The following is a 19,016-nucleotide window of genomic DNA, read 5'->3' on the forward strand; positions in this document are numbered from 1 at the left end:
TTAGCTGACTGACTAGTATCATGGTTCAGATGGCAAATTCTCTTGGGTTAATGAAGCAGCCTCACCTGTTCTGTGTATCTAGCAGCTTTTGGAGGCACCAAGTCTCATGGAGCTCTCATTAGCATGTTATGCTTCTGCACAGCCTCCAGCACAGAGCTATGGCTTAATGCCACAGTTCAGCCCCTCCACTGCTGAAAGGTGTGTCACAATCTGTATACCATACCAGTGGGTGCTTTGTTATATTTACTATGCCTGTAAAATTTTAAAATCGCAAACTTCAGTAATACGCTGTTCTTTCTTGCTTCGCTCCCTTCACTTCTTACTCAGTTTACTCTTTCATTTAACAAGGACAAAAGAAGCAGATTGCAAGGAGTAATGTGATGCCCTCTTGAGATAAAGCATTTAGACATGTATAAATAGAAAGAGAGGCGTGACTCCTCAACATCAAATGTGATGCAGTTTTGTAGCTAGTCTTCAAGAAAAATGGCCCCATTTCGAATAAGGGGGCTTTAGATTTAAAAAAAAATGGTAAGAGAGCATTTATATTCCATAACTTTCTAGTCTTCTGCATCTATAGATTTCAAAAGGGAAAATAAATAAATAAAATGTAATATGGATTTATAATGCAGTGTGTATTTAAGGTATTTATATTTTGTTGCTGGGAGGTATTTGGTAGTTGAGTATTTTATTTTTTTTTCAGCTAAGATTCTTGAATGACCTATTTACTGAATAGACAGAAGAGTAGATAAAAATAATAAACAATTATAGACACTTTCATAAATTTTCTTCTAGTCCAGCAAGGAGAAATTTTCCTGAATTTGGGCCCTCCATATTATACAGTCAACAGCACTAAAATACTACATTGTCATCTAGACTAACAGTACAAAGGATGTGGGGCTCTTATTTCTAATCGTGTACAGATAGATCTCTTTTTCTGTAGCTATGAATATTTTACATTACATCTCATTACCATTTTTCCCTCTAATTTGTTTAGAACAAAAGTTAAGCAGTATAATTGCCTTGAAAAATGCTTATTATAACTGAACATTTTACCAAGGGGAAAAAGTTCTGAACAATGAGACAATACACTCATCACTTATGTCACTTTTATGTTTTGAGTGTTAGTTTAGAACTGCAAGCACATAAATACCGTAAAAAGCTAGGTGTACTTCTGAAGATCTAACTTCTTCATATCCTGGTTAGGTCACTTAAGCCAGTTCTACACTTAAAACTTTGCTGGTATAGTAATGTTGGGTTAGGACGTGATATTTTTATGACAGTATTATGCAGGCCAGAGTCCTAGTGTAGATGTAGATCAGAGGTGAGCAAACTACGGGCCACATCTGGCCCGCGGGACCCTCTTGCCTGGCCCCTGAGCCCGGGAGGCTCACCCCCGGCCACTCCCCTGCTTTCCCCCTCCCCCTTAGCTCACAGCGCCGCCAGTGCCATGCTCTGGGCGGGGGAGCTGTGAGCTCCTGGGGCAGCGCAGCTGCAGAGTCCGGCCTGACCCGGTGCTCTGTGCTGCGCGGCTGCCTGTCCTGATGCAGCTGGCTGCCAGCCACCGGTGCTCCAGACAGCATGGTAAGGGGTCAGGGAGTGGGGGAGTTCAGGGTGGTGGTCAGGGACGGGGGGTGTGGATAAGGGTCAGGACAGTCAGAGGGCAGGGAACAGAGGGGTTGAATGGGGGCAGGGTTTCCGGGGGCGGTAAGGGAGAAGGAGTGGCTGGATGGGGCAGCCAGTTGGGAAGGAGGGGGTGTTGGATGGCGGGGGGTCCAGGGAAGTCAGGGGACAGAGAGCAGGGGGGCAGTTAGGGTCGGGGGGCCTGGGGGCGGTCAGGGGGTGAGAAGCAGGGGGTGGAGGCTGGGTCAGATGGGGGTTGGGGGCCGGGTCATGCCACGCCTGGCTGTTCAGGGTGGCACAGCCTCCCCTAACTGGCCCTCCATACAATTTCTGAAACCCGATGCGGCCCTCAGGCCAAAAAGTTTGCCCGCCCTTGATGTAGATGCACTGGCAAAAACGCTCCTTTTGCCAGTATAATCTGGCTCTACAATAATAAGGTGTGCCTTTATAGCTATATCTCTGTAGCTTTTCTGGAGTTGACCAGATCTTAAAAAGGGAGTCTGGTGATATCATTTGAGTTCCTCATGGGTTTATGGCTATATCACAAAATACATATGAATGACAGTCCCTTTTCAAATGAGGCCTGGGAATGTTGCTGGTCAAGACTGAAATGAACTGACAAAATTTTATGGGGAAAATATGAAAAGGGCCTGACAGATCCAAGTTTGGCTGTAGCCTGTACTATTTGCACTTTCATTTGCATGAACATCAAATTCTCATATAGATATTAATTACACATGCACCATCAAGCAAGAAGAGTGTCTGTTTACGCTTTTTCTCCACCCAACTAGTGTCAGTATCATTGCTGTTTTTGCTGTCATGGTACATACATATGTGGGTGGAAGAGTTGCTTTCCTTTTTGTGAATGTCTGTTGTGCTTCCTTTCTCCATCTGCAGTCAATTGAGAATTCCCCAGTAATTCAGCTAAACTGATATTTCTCATAGTTCTGCTCATAGAAAAGTTTAGGAATTTTATGGCCATTTGTTCCTAAACTAAAATAAGAGACATCTGAGAGGAACTTCAATAAAAAGCTTAAAAGAATCAGACACTAACAAAATGGACTTCTATTCAGGGAGCTATTGAATGACTTTGGATGCATTAGTTTGTTTATACTGCAATTTGTGTGATATTTTTAATAACCTATTCTAAGAGAGGAGAATTGAGTTTCATTATTTGGATGTAATTATCTCACACTGTGTGAAACTGCCTTTCCTTGTCAAGAGCGAAGTAAAAGCTCTAGCCTCTTATAACATCTCTTTTGATGTTGTTTTTTATAGGATATAATGAAAGATGAATGTTCAGTGCTGAAGTTGCAGCTGAAGGAGAGAGATGAACTCATTTCCCAACTACGCGAGGATCTGGTAAGCAGGATGTGCACTTTTGTCTGAGAAGTTCACTTTACTTGACAAGGTCGGTCACTTGTACAAAAACTAAATAAATAGTTTCACATCTGCTGCAGGATGGACATCTTAAGGCTATATTAATCATTCAACCTGATTAATGCAGCTTTTATGACTCTACATTTCTGGGGACTTGTCAGACTTTGAAAGGGCTACTAGCCGGACACACTGATGGTGGTTCTGTGTTTTAAAAGACCGTGTTGACAGTTGTCTTACAATATCAAAGAGGCATTAATCACTGGTGAAGGAACAACACAGCACTCTGTGTGCTGGTTAGCATATGCCAAAAATCTTGAAGGGCAGTATGTGCTTTCTGGTGAGTTGTAAATTATTCTTCCTTGTACTGCCTTGCAAAGCAGTGAAGCAATCATCACAAACTAAATACTCTCTTCTGATAAAACAGATGTGCCCTTAATTTGAAAAAAAATAAAAAACTGAATGCTCTAATTGTGTTGATACAACTTTCAATTATTTTATTATGTGGCAAAGTTTTGTTGACTTGAATTTTAGGATAGCCATGTTGGTCACAAGTGGCAAAGCTGTACATATAATATAGAGTATGTAGAAGGAGTATACAATTTAAAAACAAAACAAAACTAATATTATTGTGATGAAAATGGTACTGCGGAAATATAAAAAAACTAGCTTTTGATGGTGCAAACCATTAAACAGCATGTCTTCAATTTTTTAATTACTTTTTTAAAAAAAAATAAAGGATGAAGAGTTTTTCTGATACTTGTAAGGTTTGTTTTAGAAAGAAAGAAAAAGAAATTAAGGGCTGAGTTGCGGAAAGAATTTATGCATGTGCTTAAGTTCCTTTGACTTCAGTAGCACTTAAATACCTGCTTAAGTTCCCTTCCTGAGTAGGGATGTATTCCTGAATTGGGCCTGTAGGCCCTAATTCTGCAAGTCAATTCTTGCAAGATAGAGCTGATTAACTGACTGTAGGAGAGAACAGTGAGACTGATTACAAACAGAATGTTGACCAAGTAACATTGTGTCCAAAACCAAAAAAACCCTAAAACATCACATCTAGAAAAACAGTGATTTTCCCCCTAATTTCTTTAATTTTCAGTTATCCTAGGTATTATTTGTAAATATAGAAAGATTAAAATAAATCAAAGTGTGATTTTTTTTTTTTCAAGTTGATAGTTTCCTGTTTAACAAGACTGGGAAAAGAAATATTTTGAAGTCAGGAAACCCAGAGTTCTGTTTAGAAGTTCACTATTTATTCAGTCACTTTATGACTATTCCTTAAAAGTCTATTTTTATGGTTATTAGTTCAATGTTACATTGTAGAATCTTGAATTCCATATACATAATCTGCTATATAGCGAGACACAGTACATAGACTCTACAGACATGGCTTGATTTGTAAGTCTCAAATTTAATTAGTTGTCGGTTGGAAGCAGTTTTTGATGCAGGTTTCACTGTGCGCTGTGTGTGTGTGTGTGTATGTATGTATGGGGTTGTGGAGAAAGAGAGGGAATTATTTTTTTTTATCATATGCTCCTTAGTTTACCTGTGTGAAATCCTATCTAACTGCATAGTTGTGTCAAATGAGGCTGTTGGGGGGAAGCAAAGGGGAAATGACTGAAAAACAGAGATAAGTCTCCTTAAGAGAACAATGGAACTATTAACTGGGTAATGCCCGTCTGGGTCCAGCCAACCTAGGGAGGTTTACTCTTCCTGAGCCTGACATGGGATTCAAAGGGGATACTAAACCATTAAAGGACCCCAAATGCTTGAAAAAGAAGAGGGGTTAAGTGGGTTATCAGCAGCAGCTAGATATGAGTCAGAGACAGAAACTGCTGCAAATAAGCTGTCTCTTCCAGCCCAGAGATGGAGGTAGCTGGGCTGAATGAAACTCACCAAAGCTTTCAAGGAAATATTAAAGTTTAGGTATGGGGAAATGTGTGTAGGCCTTTCTTGTATGTGCTATGTAACTTTGGGTGAAAAAGTACGTTGTTATGAAGAAGCTGGTTTTGAGCCATTTGATTCAGGTGCTGTCACAGGGTTGTGGGAAAAAAAGGGCTTAGAAGTGCCAAACACAGATGGGCCTGTCACGTTAAGGTGAACAGGAGGATTGCCACCTAGAAATCCACTCCTAGAATGGTTCCACCTTTGAGAGAGGTGCAGGAAGCCTGTCCTATCATCTCGGGGATGCACTTGAAAGAATCCTAAAAAATCATTCTGTAACGAAGACAAGTATTACACAAATTAAGAGCAAATATTATAATGGAAAGAATTAACTAAATCGTACATTACATGGGAAAAGTAGGACTTTTCCAGGATTAAAAATGCCATATCATCACGTGAATGTATTGGCAGATGTTCAATATTCTTTGTTTCAGGTTTGGCTATGTTAAGAAATGATGTATTAGGTAATTATTATCTTAAATTATATGACAGAATAGTATACAGAGAAATTAAGCTTCTCTACAATTCAGGTGAAGTAATACAGTATCAGTTTAGTTCAGAACATACATTATCAACTGGTTTACAATGTCTTTCCAAAATAATTCTCTATTGGCATTGTCAAGGTTCCTTCCCTACTCTTAACTCTAGAGTACAGATGTGGGGACCTGCATGAAAACCCCTTAATCTTATTTTTACCAGCTTAGGTTAAAACTTCCCCAAGGTACAAACTATTTTATCTTTTGCCCTTGGATTTTATTGCTGCCATCACCAAGCGTCTAACAACTACATAACCAGGAAAGAGCCCGCTTGGAAACGTCTTTTCCCACAAAATCCTCCCAAACCCCACATCCCCTTTCCTGGGGAAGGCTTGATAAAAATCCTCACCAATTTGCTTAGGTGAACACAGACCCAAACCCTTGGATCTTAAGAACAATGAAAAAGCCATCAGGTTCTTAAAAGAAGAATTTTAATTGAAGAAAAAGTAAAAGAATCACCTCTGTAAAATCAGGATGGTAAATACCTTACAGGGTAATCAGATTCAAAACATAGAGAATCCCTCTAGGCAAAAACCTTAAGTTACAAAAAGACACAAAACCAGGAATATACATTCTATTCAGCACAGCTTATTTTCTCAGCCATTTAAACAAAACAGAATCTAACGCATATCTAGCTAGATTACTTACTAAATTGGAAGACTCCATTTCTTTTCTGAGCCCGGCAAAAGTATCACACAGACAGAGAGAACCTTTGTTTCTTCCCCCACCCCTCCAGCTTTGAAAGTATCTTGTCTCCTCATTGGTCATTTTGGTCAGGTGCCAGTGAGATTATCCTAGCTTCTTAACCCTTTATAGGTGAAAGGGTTTTTCCTCTGGCCAAGAGGGATTTAAAGGTGTTTACCCTTTCCTTTATATTTATGACAGGCATAGTGAGCTGTATCTTATTTGACTCATTCCTTTCCAGCCTCTTCATCCACCAGTCCCATCTCCTACATCTAGAGCAGGCCTTCTTCATGTTTCCCACATGACCAATTTTCAAATTATTCTCACTGAACAAAAGGCTCTCAGCTAGGAGCCTGACTTTTCCCATTTTCATACGGGAGGGAAGGAGAAGGCCCACTGTTATTGTTCTTCTCTTGTGGTAGTATCAGTCCAGTTCCCATGAGTCTTTGTCTCCTGATCAACATTATCATGGTTTTGGTGGAAGGTTCTGGTCCTGGGAGGAGAGAGGTGATCCCTCAAGTAGCTAGGTCCAGCCTTAGAAGGTTTGATTAGGACAGAGATCCTGAAAAGAACTCTGGATTCTTTGGGATTTCAGTGCAGAATGTTGTGTTCATGATGTTGCTGAGTTGACAGGCAGCTGCATTGTGTACCAACTGGAGCTTCTCATTCCCTTATCTGTGACTTACCAACCCAGGTTGTAGTTGGTCCTAGATGTTCATCTGTGGTCACTATTGCTTTCAGACCTGTTGCATACTTTAGCAGAGTGATTCTGCAGACATTACTTAAACAGACTCTGAACCCAGCTCTGACTGTTACGGCTTGTGAGTCACATAAATGGACTATGCATCTGTAATCACTGGGAGAAGGAAAAAATGGTTACTTATGTTTTCTGAGTAGTAGCCGTGTTAGTCTGTAGTCGCAAAAAGAAAAGGAGTACTTGTGGCACCTTAGAGACTAACACGTTTATTTGAGCATAAGCTTTTGTGAGCTACAGCTCACTTCGTCGGATGCATTCAGTGGAAAATACAGTGGGGAGATTTATATACACACACAGAGAACATGAAACAATGGGTTTTATTATACACACTGTAAGGAGAGTGATCACTTAAGATGAGCTATTACCAGCAGGAAGTTGGGGGCGGGGGGGGGGAGGAGGAAGAAAACCTTTTGTGGTGATAATCAAGGTGGGCCATTTCCAGCTGTTGACAAGAACGTCTGAGGAACAGTGGGGGCGGGGGGGGCATGTAACTGTTTTTTGAGATGTGGGTGCAGACATGTTTTCTACAACCCACTTTGACCCCTCTTCATTGGAATTTTGGGCCATCCTCGCTGGTGTGAAGGAACTGAGAAGGATTGGGGTGACTCCACCCTTGTATTGCCTCTGGAGGGGACACAAGGAGGTGTAGGGTTCACACACTGCCTCTACAAGTACGGCTACAAGAGGGGAAAGGTCTGTAGCTCTGGTGTGCCAAGCATGAACATACTTGAGTGGAACATACATCTGGTGTACACCATACTTTTATGCCAGATATTGTCATGAAATAATTCTGGAGCATTAAATGACTGGAGCTGGAATTGCTCAGCTGACCACTTTTAAAAGGTTGGCTCCATTCCCAACAGTGATTCTGAGGAATCTATGACAGGTTTCAGAGTAGCAGCCGTGTTAGTCTGTATTCGCAAAAAGAAAAGGAGTACTTGTGGCACCTTAGAGACTAACAAATTTATTAGAGCATAAGCTTTCATGAGCTACAGCTCACTTCATCGGATGCATTTATGAATCTATGACTTCACAGCCTGGTTCATGCTAGGTCATTCTATCAAATTTTAAGACAGCTGGTTGCTACAGCACAGGACCTGAAGAAGGAAAAATTAAGTGAATAATATAAGCTAGATAAAAAAATCCATTGTGGGAATGAAAATTTGGTCAATCTCAGCAAAATTTCCCCAAACCACCTCTTCTTGTGGGAGAGCTTAAGGGGACCTTAGAGTCTGAGCCTATCTTTCAAGCCAGAGGGAAGAACCCTAGTGCAGAGACATGAGACGTTCTGCAAGGAAAGCTTTCCATCACTGGCTTCAATGGGGGGAGCCATGTTGCCATTTTCTTCACCTGTTTGTGGCTTTTCACCGGCAGCCACTGATGTTGCACAGAGCCTGCAACTACACTCTGTTTTAATACCTAATTTTTCAGTACAGTGTAAGCACTAAAACTGGTGTAAACAGGGCACTTCTGAACATATTTTCATGACAGTGGCAAAAATGCCTGAACATTGTCTGGGCTAGCATTTACACCATTCCTTGTATGGTACAATTGCACTAGTGCTGAGAAGTGGTCCCAAAGAGCTTTATGCCATAAACATGTATGTGCATATAGCTTTACTCATGTGAGTTGTCCTGCTGTAATCAAGGAAAGGGGATGGTGTTGCAGAGTTGGTCCTTTAGGGATGTGGGGAGCAGATTTAGGTCCAAGTGATGAATTTCCCTCTTAGTCTGGCTGTTGGAGATTTAATCCTTTAACTCAAATTGTAAAAGTTTATACTTTAGAACTGGAGGTTATGGGATCATTCCCCGGTGATAACCAAGATGGCTGTTGTATCTTTTTTACCTTTCCAAATCACACTCAACTTCCAGTTCCTTGTCTAAATACCATACAAAATGAAATGTTTTAAACTACAACTGGATTGTCCTTGGAATGTAAAATTAATGATTAGAAGTTTAGTTCTTTTTCATTATAATTTACTGTGGCTTGATTTTGGGTAATCTTCTAATTTGCCTATGAATCCCTCCTACTATACTGGTTTGATGCATCCATGAGATGAGTGCCTTTTAGTGGTCTCCATTATACTTCGAAGCCTTACAATGTGTGAGATTTACTTGGGGTCTTTTGAGGTAGCTGAACCCTGTTTATGAAAAGTATTTGGGCCAGATCCTCAGCAGGTCAGGTGTAAATTGACTTCAGTTTAGCTACCCCAATTTATACCTGTTGAAGATATTGTCTCCCAGCATCCCAATGTTATTTTTAAAGGGAGAGGGATGAAACTTTAAAAAAATGCCTTAGAGGAAATATCCTTTATCAAGTACGTGGAAAGAGGAAGAGGAGTTTTAATTTATTTCAAAATACATATGGAAAATCAAATTGAATAAAATTTCATGTCCTTGAAACTTCAATAGCACAGTAATTCCTATATAGCGGCCTTTATGCAGGAGAATCATACTCTAAATTCATCTTTATAGTAATTCCCCACTTGCTCTACATTCTATTATAATTCATGATATTATTTCATGTCGGCCATTTTATGATGGAATATTACAGACCCATGGATGATTTACATAAGAACAGACATCTGTAAGTACTTTGAAATCCTCTTTCTTCCTTATATTTAGGAAACATTAGAAGCAGAAAAGAAATAGATTAGGTGTACTTAAACATTATTAATGTGTCTGGCTTCTTTCCCCCTTTTTACAGGGAGAATTAATTGCACGTATTGCAGAAAAGGCTTATCTCAGCAGTAATTACTCTCCAAATCCATTCTGCAAGACAGATGTAGTGTGTGAAAATAATACCCTATGATACATAATGAGGATTAGCCTCCAATTCCAAGTGCACTCCAGCTCCTTTATGAAAAGCTGCCAGTAAGATAGAATCTTCAATATTCTCCAGCACTTCTGCAGGTGATTCTGCATATTCGTTTAAGTCCTTATCACAAAGCGTTGTCATCTCGTGATGTTTGGTATGAATATAGATAAATGATTGTTGTGTCATTGATGTCGAAAGAGCCTTCCTGCTCTGATTCAGATTCTATTCAACATATTTACGTAGAAGTAATGTTGCAGAAATTGGCAAATGCTGTATGCCATAAAAACTGTCCTTAAGCGTCCCTAGAAATGTTACTAACGCTCCTTTAACAAAAACAACAAGGAGTACTTGTGGCACTAACAAATTTATTTGGGCATAAGCATCTGATGAAGTGGGTTTTAGCTCACGAAAGTTTATGCCCAAATAAATTTGTTAGTCTCTAAGGTGTCACAAGTACTCCTCGTTGTTTTGGCTGATACAGACTAACACGGCTATCACTCTGAAACTCCTTTAATAATAGTGCATCCCATATGCTTGTCTTCTGTTAAGGTGTCACTGGTAGACTGCTGACTTAGTAAGACATGCAACAGTTTACTGACCGATCTTCGTGCAGATGCAGACAAATATGACCAGGCTTTACTCAGAAAACTACTTAATTTCCATTTCAGTGTGGAAATCATAAATTAGTGCTGTCCGAATGGATAGATGGAGGATCTGAGTGCCACATATTTCCATTTGGCTCCCATTTTATTTTGTTTAGTTAAGATTTTGAATTAGTTAATATTTATTTTCAAATCTAATAAACATAAAAAGATTCAACTACAGATGTATGTTTGGACCTATAAGAGTGATAATATTTAGGAGGCAGTGGGTAAGTGAAAAAATTTTAAAACCTGACAATTTAGATGTCATCGTTGAAGATGATTCAGATGAAGAAGCAAGAGAAGCACTACACAGTTTTGGCTGATGTATGTGAAAAGCCATGTGTCTATTTTTACAGATATAAATTCCATCTTATGTAAGTGATGGAAAGGGGCTTCTTTATTTTTTTACTGTGTATGGTGAAACAATTCCATGGGCATCAGACATACAGGCATCAGGCTAGACCTTCAATAAGTGCAAATTGGTGCATCACCATTGGCTTCATTGGAGCTGCGCCAACTTACACCAGTTGCATTGGTTTCAATGGAGCAATGCTGAATTACAGCAGCTGAAGATCTGGCCTGAACATCATTGTCAACTAAGCCTCTTAGGGGCCATTAGTGAAAGAATCCAGGGTTTACAATTCCAAAAACGGTAAGAAGAAAACAACTCCCCCCCACTGAACCTGCAATATGAACTAAAGATGAATGGTCGCTATCTGTGATTAATGTTAATACGGGGTGATGACACCACATTACAGCTGAACATACCTGCCCCATAGATGGCATTCTAGCCAATGCATTATGGTGCAGAAGAATTCTAGTTTGCCTATTTTTTTCATTGACTCCTTTTTTTGTTGGCAGTATGTATGATACAACACATCCCTTTGGGGAAAGTGGGCATTGGGGCTCTTGGGTACTTTTCATAAGAGTAAATGCTTCCGGTGATGTATTGCCCCAAAATTTCTCCTCCCCTCATTGTTATGCAGTATGCTGGTTGATTGCCCCTTGTCACCCCAGAGCCAGCTACAGCTTAGTGGTCGGGTATCCTCCAGGATGAAAGGTGTAGGGAAACAATGTAAATTACCCTTTATTTTTAAAATATTTTAATTATGATCCTGCATATTTAACACAGGCCAAATTCTCCTACAAGTCGGTGGGAGTTTGACCTCCAAGATCTGGTAGTCTAACAATGTCATCTGGCTAAATTCTATTGTATTACATTGATTGATGCACGCAAAAAAGGAGCTCAAGCTGCTAAAAAAGATACACATATGCCATATGTGCTTCTCAAAGATCAGCAGTTTAATTTGTTTGACTGATCAGTTGGAGTATGTTGCTGAAGGCATCCGCATGACACATTTTAGCTGCGTCCATCTGATGTAGATGAACTTCAGGGTGAATTTATAACTCCCTGCTTCATCCTCAATTCTGAATGTGCACAAGAACACTTAATGAATCAACTGTTGCTATTATTAAAATAATGGGGTCTTGGAATAAGAATAATTCATAGATAAATAGACTTCAAGAGATGAAAAATTTTAAACGATACTGGACATGCTAACTTGATGTTTATTTGGAGGTCTAGGAGACTATTCTGAAAAAAAAAATAGAAAACCATTTGTCCATTCCGAAACGGGGTCCACAACAATAAATTAGTTTAGTTGAAATATTGATTGGAATGATGTGATATTTCACAGAGAAGTTCACCATGAGCGGTCATTCCAAAATGCATAACTGTATCGCGCTTGCTATTTCATTGCCATTTCTGTACAATACAAGGGGGAGAAAAAAAACCTTACTGATACTACATGAGGAAGCAAGTGCAGGAGGGCAAAGAGATTTCTTTTGCCCTGTCATTTTACCCAAACATTTTCCAAATGTAGAAGCTGATCTTTATACTACTGTGAAGCATCATGACTGTTGGACCATTTGGGAGGTGTTCTGGTTCTGTCTCAAGCATTCTTGCTTTCCTGAGAAAGACCTTGCAATGTTTCCAAGGAATGACAGCCTAATGTGTAACATTTACATAGGATTTTACTATAATTTCCTTGCTGTTCTTCAGTTTTGTGATATTACTGTAGAAACCATCACATGCATTCATATCAAACTAAATTCCTCAAGTGTAAGATTTTAAAATGAGTAAGTTGCATTATTTTCCACCCTCTGTTTCTAAAGCAGCAATCATTTAAGTACTTGTCTGTTTCATAGTTTGCCTGGATTAGGTTGGGGAGCGGGCAAGGAGAAGAAATGAGTGTGAGAAAGGAGATGATGATGACAGATTGGGGAGAGGGGCATGAAGGAAGGAATTTTTGTTAGCTCTTGACACAAATGGCTAGCCAAAAATCATGGTCATGTAGGTTTTCAAGGAGAGAGGGATGATGGATTCAGGTATTTGTTTCATGCAATTTTGTTTGTTTACAAAGTCCTGTTTTTCTGAACGCAATAGAAAGAAACTGTCTCCTGCTGTTTGATTTGCTGACCGTTACCAGCTAACGTTTTACCCAAAAGTGCTCTCTATCTGCTTTTTTCCCCCCTTCAGGGTCATGCTGCAAGCCCTTCTCTCTCTGTCTGGTATTCTGCTGCCTCCTTTCTCTCACTTCAATCCAATCAATCCCCACCCTTCCCCCTCCAGAAACACAACTCCTTCTCCAGCCTTGCATGCAGGGCTGGATTAATCCTTTTTGGGCCCCCAGTGCCTGGACCTGCCTCAGAGAGGAGCAAGCAGCAGGTGGGGACTTGGGAGGAAGAGGTTGAGTGGGGGCAGGGCCTTAGGGCAGGGGGGGGGCGGGCCCACAGTCCAGACACCAGAACGCCTTCTAAGTGTGGGTCTGGCACCATTGTAAACCTGGTATTGCTTTGCATGTGGTTTGTGTTTTCATCAGAGGCTCCTATTGTTTCAGCTATCTACTCCATAAAGGAGCTCAGTTGCTTTTTACCTTGATCCTGAATGAAGGATGGTTGTTTCACCTTTGCCCAAGCACCAGCAATATTTGGACAAGAAAACCACTCCGTTCTCTTTAGTGAAAGATAGGCTTTAATAAAAATTCCGCTCCCTTTAAATTGAGCATCCCATAAGGTAAAAGGAAAAGAAAACTGTCAATGAATATGCTTCATTAATCGCTATAGGAGTCGCCCTTTAAAAAGGGAGTAAAAAGGATTGAGGTGCTGATGTGCACTCATGCTGGGTGGGAGTAAATATGCAATTTGGGATAATGAAGTTGTTGATAAACAGGAAATTACAAGGTTATGCACTTAAGCCTAACTAGTGTCCCAAGAGAAAATTAGCATGCACCTTTTATTTTTCCTCTGTTCACTTCCCCCCCTAAAATATATTACTGGATATACAGCCTTTCCCTTCCTTTTTAGATGCTTGAATAGTTGGACTTGATGTGCTTTTATTTTTGTTTAAATTCCATTGTACCTAGATATGTAATAAGATAACACAATCTACAATCATTCTCAGGAAATCTGATTAAAGAACAGATCTTTCTTGCTAATTTTTAATCATGTAATAATTTGCATTATAAAGAGACCAAAAAAAATCAACCAGTGGGTAATGCTAAATTATGAGATAATCTCACCAATTTATCGTTTTGCATTTGGTTTCGCTGGAGTATTAACTGCTGAATATTTTAGTTGTGCTGTTCTGCATAGCTGGGGGACGGGGGGAAGCAATCAGCTGGGATGTTGCTTAGTGGTTTCCGTTTAGCTGAGAATACAGAGCAAATACACATCTTTCTGTTTTTTTTTAGTGCTTTTATTTATTAATTATTCAATGTTTTACAAATGTATTTAACACATTTAAGATTTTTTCTAGTAACAATGCAAGAAGTTGACCTTTAATTTTGCTCTACAATTTATGGATGAGATTGTTGATCTTTGAAGGAGCTCTCCTAGCTTGCTTGGGGAATCATGCAACGCACAAAATATTTCATGAGCTGGGTTTAGTCCATTATCACCACATGACTTTGTGACCCTGAACTTTCTCATGATATACTTTGATCCAGCTCACAAATAAATATTGGACCAACCAACCAGTAGTTTTCAGATCTTTAAGCAGTGAATTGCTGTTGTCAGAAGGAAAATAATCATTTCTCCACCAGACATTTTGGTGAGAATGGAGGAAAGAAGCCCAGCTTTAGTAACAGATTTATTGTCTGGTGTGGTGGATAGGATGCTCAGGTTAGCAGACTTCCTTCATACTGGGGAAGAAAAAGCTGGTGCAATTAAAGGAGCTGAAGGAGAACTCATTTTTCTTTCAGAGTAGCAGCCGTGTTAGTCTGTATCCACAAAAAGAAAAGGAGTGCTTGTGGCACCTTAGAGACTAACAAATTTATTTGAGCATCCGATGAAGTGAGCTGTAGCTCACGAAAGCTTATGCTCAGATAAATTTGTTAGTCTCTGAGGTGCCACAAGTACTCCTTTTCATTTTTCTCTGTTAAACTAAAATGATCATCACAAGGTAGTCTAGGGTATTTATTATATTACTGTCAAGAACAGGATGATTCTCAGAGTAAGAAGGAAGTCATCTAGCATAGTGCCAGGGATATCAGGTTGCGGCTCAGTCTGCCCCTTGGAGCATCATTCCTCACCATTAATTCCAACAGAAATGTAGCTGGTGGACTGTCTCCATCTAGGAACTGTTGTGGATATGGCCCTTGCCTCTTGGCAACCAAAATATACTAGGTCGTATTCATCCCTAGCATGAGTTGAGTTCTTGTTTAATTTATGGAAATAGAATTCAAACCTTAAGGCACAAAGATGTTTGTTTGTTTTTTTTCTTTCTGTAGTTTTGAACCAATGGGATGACACGATTCATCAATCTTTCTGTCAATTTGCTCAATAAATTTGAAAGTTGCCTACCTCTAATGTTTTTATCTTTATTTGATAAAAATGAGCTAAAACCATATCATGTTCCCTCTGGTTATTACTGTAAAAGTTATAGTTCATGCCTACCTAGTCCTAGACATTAAGAAAAATCCATTCAGAAAGCTTTGTATAAACCAATTAACATTATTGTTGATATTGTTATTAATAGTATCATTGTAGCACTTACAGAGCACTGGTTATGATTGGTCTTTAATCCTAGAGGACACAGATCTAAAGGACAGTACCTATCCAGTGAAGTTTACAGCTAATTAAAATAAGAAGCAAAAAAAAAAAAAGACATAACTAACACTAGAAAGGAACAAGGGCCTGGATTCAAAGGAAAAGAATCATAACAGATGTTAACCTGAACCAGCGAGGATTATGAAGTGGGTTTCAGCCTCTATGGTAAATTGTACCCCACTTTCAAAGCAGCAATCATATGATGGGCTCTCCACAGGCACAGGGGTCTGCCTGTGCAGAACAGGTCTCCGTAGGCACAAGGGTCTGCCTGTGCAGGATTGGGATCTGATGCAAGTACTGATCCTGATGCTTCTGGGTTGGTTGGCTTGTTTGTTTTTTGGTATTTATATGGTTTCCTATCTTTCAACCTGATTTCTTGGAAGCTTTGCTGAGAAAGTGAGTGTATAGTAAGGATTTTAATGAAGTGCAAGGGAAGTGGCTTAGTGAACAGGTTTGGGAAGAGTGTTCCACGCAGTAGGTGTTGCATGGAAGGTGGCACGTAGAAATTTGGAAGAAGGAGCCAGAAGATGTACTGAGGAGTGGTGGGTAAGGGAGCAAAAATGGAGAGGAGCAGAACAGGAAACCAGTTGGGGACATAAGCAAGAATTTTGAATTTTTTTCTAACCATGAACAATCAGCCCAGATCCAAACATTCAAAGAACAGAACTGATGCAGGTTTTTGCACCCTGCCCAATGCAATGGCAAGTCCCTCCTGTTTCCATGCACAGATGAACAAACGTCCTTATCCAAAGCCAATTAGGTGAACAGAAGTGCTTACATTTTTTCCTATTGGAGCTATTACAGAATTTATTAATCAAAAACTGAAGGTTTTGCTCTTCAGTTAGGATTTATATTTTAAAAGTAAAAATCAGCTGATGTTCACTCCACCTGTCTGTCATGTTATAGAACAGTTTTGAAGCACTAGTTTTGAATTCACTGTAAGTGTTAGCACAAAGGTTGAAACTATTTTTCATTCTTGTGCGTCCTCTTAATGGGACTGTGAAATTACAGTACCTATGTTATGCCTGATCTGCTGGACAAACTTCCTTTCAGTTCCTAATGTACTAACACTTGATGAAAGAATCTGCCATTAAAGAGAAGAATGAGCTGTCTAGTGCAGCCATTAAGGCCAAATGATTGTGTTTTCAAAAGTTAAGAAGCGACTTAAAATTTACATGACTGCTACTTAGAATATGTTTGTTGAACATTGTGCTCATTAAGAGTGAAATTTTCCCCTCAGCTTTAACTTGCGTATCAATCAAAAGCCTGCTCAGTTATCTAATTTCCATCATTTCTCCTATCGTATCTGGAGTCGGGTTCCTTTTCTGCTGTTTAGAGGCTAAATATGAGAATGCAAATAAGCCTTAGAAGCACAGCATTCCTTCCTTCGAGCAAACATCTTCTGTATTAATATCTGATTTTATAAGGCTTATGGAATGATTGATGGAACATCAGAGTAAATTTGAGTAAAGAGAGATTAAATAAGGGGAAAGAAGTCTTGCTTCGAGCAAATGTTTTACTTATTCTATCGATTGGGTAGCTGAGTATAATATATGTATTTTTACTTAGTTATGTTTTTAGTCCTACTTTGGTAGCAACCCCGCGGTATTTGGGAATGGATAACTATAAATAAGATGCATTATCATCAATTCATGCATCACAAGTTCCAAGACTCAGTATCACAAAAGCCTGATGTCCACCTAGTCATTTTGCCAGTTAGCTATGTTGGTTAGGAGTGTGGAAACAATCACATCCTATCTGACAACTATGCCAGCAAAAGCCTCAGTGTAGATGCAGTTATACCAGCAAAAATAGTCTGTTTGCTGGTATAACCTATTTTGGTTGGGGAACTGGTATAAACTATACCAGCGAAAGAATTCTAAGCCACTAGTAAGAGCAAATACGGACCTAGGTTCTTGCATGTCAGAAGAATCTTTAATCTCCATCAGCTGTATTGCCGTACATCATATGTAAAGAACTGTAGGAAAAGTTGAGCGATGAGCACACTGAGATGTATTAATGAAAAGTGCTACATAAGACTTGGTGGTGGTGATGTATCATTATTATTTATTATTCAAAAGAACTTCTGCGAATGTGTTTTGGGCGGTCTATCTTGCCACCCAGGCAGGGTGGACTTAGTGATAGTTGATTGAAATATAACTGGATAAATTAAAACTGATGTGAAGGTAAATAAAATCCAATGAGTACCATAAGTGAGGTTCAAATAAATATCCGTAAAAGAAAACAATCTTACTTCTCAGAGAACTTATTCCTCACAGTAAAGTCCTTACATTGATTCTTAATACATACATTTTTATACAATATATATTGTCTTATAAGATCACTTGAAATTCTGATGGCTTGTACTGAGGGAGTAAACCTTATTGGGAGGTAGTAGTGATGTGGGATATTACACTAAACTTAACTTTGGGGGCATGAAGTGAAATTATTTCTGAAAGTCGCAAGTGAAAATGAGTTCTGATGACTTTAACCTAGTCCCGATCATTTAGAAGCTACAGTGATGATTGCTAAAGAAAGGCTTTAGACAGATAAGGAATATTTGTCATTCTCACAGAGACATGACATAATTTGGATAGATTAGAAGGCTGATTAAGAGAAGGAAAAATCTGTAATGACGGGATATTTGCAGGTCCAGACTGGGATGAATTGACAGGACTGCAGAGCTTGCTCACACTTGTTTAAAACAGCACTCTTGATCCCTTAATGAGCACCAGATTACTCCAATGTAGTGGAAAAATCTGTAACTGCCCTCATTGTCATCTGTGTTTCAAAATGTGGTTCTTTAGTCTAAAAACTGACTGAAAAAACATGTTCAGTGCCTTTCTTTTCCCCCCAATCGCGAGCCATATAATACCATCAATAGTAAATATTCTGCAGGCCATATTCTGCCCTTCATTACACTCAAACTAGTCCCATTGTCTACAGTGAGTATCAAAGGTGGAAGTGATGACAGAACTGTACCCTGCAATTTGAACTTGATTTTAAAATTCTCTCGATGTATGAAACAGCAGAGAATTCATCTCACTCATTTTCAGTCTCTTTGGCTCTGCAAGGCTAACAGATATAAAAAAAAAAAAGTAGAATTTATTTTTGCCAGTTCAAGCAAGCAGATATTGGACACTTCATAGTTCGGTTGAAGTGAATGGAAAAACTTCTTCGGAGTCCAGTGGGATCAGATTTCTCCCATATGGCTGAACAAGAGAGTGAAATCTGTTGAGTAAGGTTTTTATATTGTTACTATTCTGATGATGATTGTACTTTAAGCGCCCCCCCCAACCTTTTACTCACTGTTAAGTCCAAATTTCTCTCTGTTCCACCTCATTGAAATTTGCTTCCGAGTGGACAGTTCCTGTGTATGTGACTAAATATGTTGATTAAACAGGACTGGTTTGTCATTTTCCACCTTTCAAAAGTTCAGGGCCAGATTCTGATCCCTTAACTCCGTAAGTGGTTCCATTGATTTCCATGGGACTATATATGGACTAAGTTACTATTCAGTATGAGTAA

At 39.4% G+C, this 19,016-nt stretch overlaps 1 protein-coding gene across 8 annotated transcripts in view; it reads left to right on the plus strand.

Moving 5' to 3' along the window:
* The window catches only part of CCSER1 (coiled-coil serine rich protein 1), a 1,112,896-nt gene that overhangs the window by 638,908 nt on the left and 454,972 nt on the right, over positions 1 to 19,016 (plus strand). For 7 of the 8 annotated variants that reach the window (XR_005292660.2, XM_038400041.2, XM_043512607.1 and 4 more), the window contains exon 8: positions 2,899 to 2,982. The exons of the other annotated variant lie outside the window; for it this stretch is intronic. Coding sequence is in view for 6 of the 7 variants with exons in the window: in XM_038400041.2 (XP_038255969.1) it covers positions 2,899 to 2,982 (84 nt within the window). In the remaining variant the exon portion in view is untranslated. The remainder of the gene's footprint in view (positions 1 to 2,898; positions 2,983 to 19,016) is intronic. 8 annotated transcript variants of the gene reach the window in all.

This window comes from Dermochelys coriacea, chromosome 4 (genome assembly GCF_009764565.3).
Source record: "Dermochelys coriacea isolate rDerCor1 chromosome 4, rDerCor1.pri.v4, whole genome shotgun sequence".
NCBI lineage: Eukaryota > Metazoa > Chordata > Testudines > Dermochelyidae > Dermochelys > Dermochelys coriacea.